The sequence below is a fragment of the Anarrhichthys ocellatus genome, unplaced genomic scaffold (assembly GCF_004355925.1).
Source record: "Anarrhichthys ocellatus isolate YVR2014 unplaced genomic scaffold, GSC_Weel_1.0 scaffold4, whole genome shotgun sequence".
In the NCBI taxonomy this organism is placed as follows: Eukaryota; Metazoa; Chordata; class Actinopteri; order Perciformes; family Anarhichadidae; genus Anarrhichthys; species Anarrhichthys ocellatus.
In genome coordinates, this window is record NW_022280034.1 from 3,109,196 (window position 1) to 3,115,747 (window position 6,552).

General features: G+C 38.5%; 1 protein-coding gene across 1 annotated transcript; it reads right to left on the reverse strand.

The window, feature by feature from the left end:
* Window positions 1–231: 231 nt before the first annotated feature.
* cd79b (CD79b molecule, immunoglobulin-associated beta) lies at window positions 232–4,524 on the reverse strand. The gene is made up of 5 exons (XM_031843861.1): window positions 4,365–4,524; window positions 3,413–3,727; window positions 3,173–3,291; window positions 2,239–2,292; window positions 232–1,261 (listed from the first exon to the last, which is right to left on the reverse strand). Exons 1-5 carry the CDS (start codon window positions 4,414–4,416, stop codon window positions 1,163–1,165), a joined length of 639 nt encoding a protein of 212 aa, XP_031699721.1. The 5' UTR covers window positions 4,417–4,524; the 3' UTR covers window positions 232–1,162.
* Between the last annotated feature and the right edge of the window lie 2,028 nt (window positions 4,525–6,552).

Consider the following 6,552-nt stretch of genomic DNA (forward strand, 5'->3'; position numbering starts at 1 on the left):
AGAGCAGACCAGCTGGTTCTATCTCTGCTCACCAACTAGAATCTGTCAGATTAATTAATTTATCTATTTATTTATTTATCTTTTTATTGCTTATTTATGTCTTGAGTTGTTTACTCTTGTATTTATTGATATTCTATTCAACCAGCATCTTTTTTAAATCAATGTTGTTGATCAACTTGTTATTTAAGTTAATTTTTTTTACCTGTAAAAGCCAATAAAAATAAGACTTTCTCCAGCAAATGGAAACATGTTTATTGTTTTTAATCTTGTTACATAAACAGGAATAAAAAGGAATAAAGTTTTTTTATATAATCAAACATCAAGCACGGCCTAGTTCAGGCTCTGATGCACACGCTGTAACATTTAGATGAAATAGATATCAAACTCTCAGACCGAGAAGTCATTATGAAACAATACAAAACACTTTATATATAAAAAAAGAAAAAGCCTCTTGAAGCACCAAAATGTCAGCTGTCGAATCTGAATTGCAGAATTGTTCATTTACACTTCAGTACAATTCAAATCACAGCTTATTAATTAAAAACATGCATATAATCAACAGCGTGTATAGCAAGCGTTTTACAATAATTATGTTGTTGCACATTCATAAACAAACTGTTACTAGAGGAAACATGACAAATCTCCTCAAGCACTCTTAAAGGGAGAGGTCAGATTAGTAGATGTGGGTTTGTACAAAGTACTTTTCCATAGTCAGGGTATTACTACAGTAGATGTGGAGTAACAGACAGGAGTACTGGAGAGCAAAGCAACGTACTGCTGTGGACGGAGCAAGCTGCAAAAAAGTGTGGGCTATATTTGGAATATTGTCACTGCTTTACCATCGCCGTCAGGGAACGGAGCCCGCTATCTATGTCCTCTTCAAAGCCACAAGACTCCTTTGACAAACACAGTAATTTTACCTCGCAGAACACAGGAGTTGCTGGTCTACCGCGACAGCAAGGTAAAGCAGTGAAATATATTCAGAATATAGCGTACACTGAATGTGCTGCCCCCGTTCACAGCAGAACATTGCTTTGCTACAGTAGTTCTGTCTGTTTCTCCAAGCTGAGACATGCCGGCCGCCATCTACTGTAATGCACTAAGGACAATAAGTACCTCAAACCTGGAGCACTTGTAAGTAGTATGCTATTGTGAGGCTGTCTCACTCCCATGGGGCCTCGGCTCCCTCGGCTCCGTCAGCCTGGGCGTACACAGAGAGTTCCTCATACAGATCTCCGCCACACGTCTCGATCGCCAAACCCTGACACACGGAAATAAATCAGATTTAAGTCAGTTAACAGTTTAAGCTTAAGCTTAAGCCTTTGCTTGGGCACACCGGTACAGCTTGAATTTGCATGGTCAGTGATTCGGACATGACTCAGAAGACAAAAGACATGCAGCTGCTAAATATTACAGCAGAGCGGCTGACATTTAAATATCTTTCCTGTTGTTTGTAAAAAGGATCTTAGGACATTAAATCCCCGTTTATTTGACTTTGCAGTAAAACAGCATTCTGTCAGGAATTTTCTCTATCTAACAGAGAATATATTAATATTAAGGCTTGACTGCAGTGCCTCAGGTCTCCAAAAAAACAGTATTTTGTGAAAAATCCTATTCTATGATTTCTACAATAAATTTATGTATATATATATATATATATATTTTTTTTTTTTCAACCCACAAATTCTACTTTCCAAAGTTATTATTCTCAGAAAAAAAGGCACAAAAAAGTTCCGCCTACTGTGTTGTGCTGTGTTTATAAAGAGCTGCAGTGACAGAATAAGATAATAATTGTGGTTTTGAGCTCAGTGGTGCGAGGAGATTCGTGTGTCTTGCATGTGTATTTTGATGTAAAAACAAACTGCAGCTGTGATGTGTCGTCACAAGTACAGGCGGTAAATGATGATCTTATAGACTATGAGGCATTGCTGTAGATTAAACTACCTATCAAGTACCCTCAGTAAAATGAAACATACACAATATCGCAGCAGTAATGTTAATCAAGACACATCTTAAAGTAAAACACTGACAGGGAACATTTTACTGCACAATCAATACTTTTGGTACTTTTGGTACTTTAAGTACATTTTGCTGATAATACTGAGATACTTTTACTTAATTAAGGTTTTGAATGCAGGACGTTCAGTGGATTATTCCAGTATGATATTGGTACTTATTAATACTTCTTACACCACTGTTCTTTTGTTTAATATAAATGTAAAATGAAAGCAAACAAACCTCATAGATGTGATCAGTGTCAGGCTCCTCGTATATGCTGTCATTCTTTTCCAACTGTTAAAAAAATAAAGAATAAATAAAAAAGATACATTTTAGGAGTTAGCACCAGCTATTGATAAACACACTCTGCATATTGCACAAAAAAATACCCTTAAGAATCGATTGTGACATATTAAGTAACATTAATCTTTTAAAAAATGGCTATGAGAAGTAAGCTAGCTAGTGTTACATTGATCTAATGGCTCGATGGTGGAACATTGAACGTTAATCAAGACTAGCTGTGGTGATTCAAACTGGAATGAAAAATGGCAAAAAAGGTGAGTAGTTTTTAGTTGTAACAACACTACGACACTTAGACTGTCATACCCTTTCACCAAAAGAAAGGGAAAGACCCCTTCAAGTCAAAAGAGAAGGATGGAAAAGGAATTTAAGCATATATGGCACTAGTAAACGGGTAAAAAGAACTTCCTGTATCTTCATACTAAATTGGGAAGGGTTATCTTTCAGCTTGAGCAGCTGTGTAAGCTTATCTCAAGTAATGCAAACTAGAGACCATCTTGCGATGGGATCCACCAGCCGTGACGACAAATCGGGCCAGAGTACTGCCAGAGTACCTTGTGGGCCGGGAACTTATCAACAATTAATTGATAAATCAGAAATGAATTAATAAACAAGCTCTTGCATTAGTTATAAGGCCTATATTTTAGCTGTGACCTGGCAACACGTCTATAGTATTGCAGACATCTGTTTTATTCCCAAAAGCTTATATTACTTGGAAAAAAAGAATCAACTTCTTCCTTGATTTGTATGTTATCTTGGCCCTGAATGTGAATATTGTTTTGCACATCCTCAGCTTAATTCCATCTTAAGTGAGCAGTGCAGTCTGGTAAAGCACAGCTTTGCACAGAAGTGTTTTGCTCATCTTGTTCCTCACCAGTTGTCGTCTGCGCAGCAGTATGGCAGCAATACAGCCAGCCAGCACCAGGCCCTGGAGGATAATGAGACCATCCTTCATATTGGTCCTATGCAGAGCCTGGGGAAGGCCAATGGGTCCTGTGAGAGGAAAGATATGTGCTGGTACAGACCTCAATAAATCACAGTAAATGTCCACTCAAAGTAACACTGCATCATGTGTCTGTATGCATAAGACATAATGTTGACACAGGTTACTCACTGATAACTTCAACTGCAGTCCCAGGTCCCCATGTGTCGTTTAACTTGCAGAAGTACACTCCTCTGTCTTCTATCCGCACACCGCTGATGAAGAGAAACTTCATTGGCGAATGGCTGTTAAAAAATTTAAACTTTTGTTCTTCCTCTATTTCGCCTCTGTTTAGAACATCCTCGTTGTACTTATCGGCCTTGTACCACTGCACCTTGGCTGACAGGAGGTCCTGGGTGGACATACAGCCAATGATCACATTGTATCTGGTTTTCACACCGCAGAACCGGGGCTTCTGGGTGATCTGCACGGCGGGGTCTGGGGCCACTGAGGCAGACAAGAGAAGGTTGAGGGACATTGTGGCACAGTTACAGCAGCAGTCACATGTACATCTCAAACATGCATGCAGATAATTTGGCTTTATTGTGTCCCCTGCCGTTCTGGTCTTCAGCAATTGACTGTGTTCCCCCAAAATTATGCCAAGAAGAATAATGTACTCAGTGGAGATGGAGAGGATAAAAAAAATACTATTTAAAGAGTTTACTGTTGTGGTTTTTAAATGTGCTCTATTTGGATATATAGTTTAAATCTCTCTCATCTTCCTCTAAAACAGACTACAGGTCTGAAATAAAGTGACCTGATAGATAACTTGGACAAGGTAAACTGTATATACAGTATATTGAAATAACTATAGTCTGTGTCTCAGAAGACAACTTCCTCTTTTCCCCCAGATGTTCAGGAAGTAATGGTTCTGAAGAGTCAAAAATAACATGCAAAACACGTATATGCATTGTAGCTGCAGTTAAACAATCGTAAAAAGTACAATTAAATGTCTGAAACATTATGAAAAGATTGATGCTATATATATATATATATACATATTCAGAATTTCACGATATATTTAGCACCAAGACTGTGATTGTCGTTTTTCAGTCACTTGTTAACTGCAAGAGTTTACACTTACCTGAGATGCTGATCAAAGCGAGCCCACAGCATCCAGCCAGCAACCAGCACATGATGGCATGCAAAAGACAAAAGAAATAAATATTAAGAGCGCTGATGTCCTCACACGTTTGTCCCGAATCTCTCTGCAGACACGAGAAGGTTGTGAACAAGGAGAAGAATAAAGTGTCTGCAGCAGTGGGAGGGCTGTCTGTCACCACACAGGCAAATAAGGGGAAGAAGAACACTGTAACATGGAACCAGAATAACTTTCAACAACCCACTTTTTTACCTTTAAATAAGTGTTTCATGTACATATGTTCCATTTTTAGGGACGAGTGAAACAAGAACCTGAACATTAGCGGGTTTAAAAGTTACATTGGGAGGGTTTTTGAGACAATTCGTAGGATGACAACAAACATTCATGTGAAAGCAGTTATTATAGGGCTTCGAAAGGTTTGATATTTTCCGATACTCGTGCCAATACAATATCAAAGTTTCAGTATTGATAACCAAAACAGTACTTTTTTTGGTGCCTTGATTTTCATTTCACAAAAGCAGTTCTCAAATGTTACATTTTGGAAAAACAAGCAGTCTTAAAAGACTTTTGCATGAATAAAATAGCGGAAAAATGGCAACATTTTTATTTGAACAGGAACATTCAGGTGACAATATGACAACTTCTTGTCACGATAATCCTTAATAATTTCCTGATAATCATCAAAATATGATGAACCATGATGAACTGTAATAACTTTGGTGATCCTCTGACTTTTCATAGCGCCATCATCACGTTACTGTAACACTTTCATCCAGTATTAGTTTGGTCGTAAACAAACGACATTCCCAGCCTCAGCTGTACTTTGTGTTTTGTGCAAAAAAAGCAACTATAAGCATTCTTGCAAACTAAAGTGGTGAAAATAGGCACGATAATTACAATATGGACAATATATTGTCCAACAAAAGTACTAACCGTGACATGCACACTTGCAAAACATCAGCATGTCAACATTGTCACTGTGCTCACTGTGAGTAAAGTCCCACAGGGCTGCTAGCTGAAGACCGTTATGAAACATCCACATGCAGTTCAGTGAATTCAGGTCAGAAATACTGATCACGTTTCCTTTATTCCCTTAAAGAATATGCATCCTGCAGCACCTACTCAGTTTGTATGGAGCTGGTCAGATTTCAGTGTGTATAGGTGATATACTGCTGCCTCCAACAACCATGTAACGCTGACAGGAAACGCTGTATAATATTAATGAGAGGTGACTCAGAAAATCAGTCAAGCTTTTAGGGTTTTCATTTTCAGTCATTTCATTTCTCACAAACGATGGTGGCTGCCCAAACATGATTTAAATCAACGGTAGAAGTCAGAGGTGGGAACTGTTTCCAAAAGGCAAATAATCGACCAGACAATCGACAGATAATTAATCACCAACTTTGAAGTATTTCAATCAAAGTAAGAAATCTGAAATGTTATGGTTCCAGCTTCTCAAATATGAGGATGTGTTACTTTCGTACACGATAGTAAATAAAATATCTTTGCATTTCGGAGGAAAAATACATGTTAAGAAGTAACCGTGGGTTAGTTGCAGCCCGAATTATTGGTGCTGGTGGCTGGACATCAACCGATGAAAATAGCCACAGCTGAATAAAGCAGCACGACTCTGCCAGGCAGCGCCAACTGTCATACAGACACATCCCTCTTAAGAAACGCCAGTCAGCACTGGGCAAGTACAGCGTGCAACCACAAAAATATGCAAATAAATCAGACACCCCACCTCCTTATTTCTTGTAAGAGGCAGCGCTTATTCTCGTCTGTTGACACTCATGAACAAAAAATAGCGACTGGGCCAGCGAGCCAATATAAAGTGCTGAAGTGAGCAGTTCTGTTGATACTAGAGATTAGAAGATGACAAATGTATAGCTGATATAGAGCTTCATCGTTTCCCACAAAAATGTATTATAAGTTCATTTGTATGATTTAATTCTTCATTACCATGAACAGGCATCGTGTACTTTGAGTCAGCCCCACGTACACCGTCCCACTGCTGCAAATACTCACTGAACCAAATCTGTGGCTGCAAATAGTCTCCAACAAATGTCCCATTTCACACGAAAAAATACGCAGTACAAGGTCGAGGGAAAGGACGCACTGGATTGTTTTCAAATTAAGTCTATAGTCCCAAGTTTGTAAAACAAATATG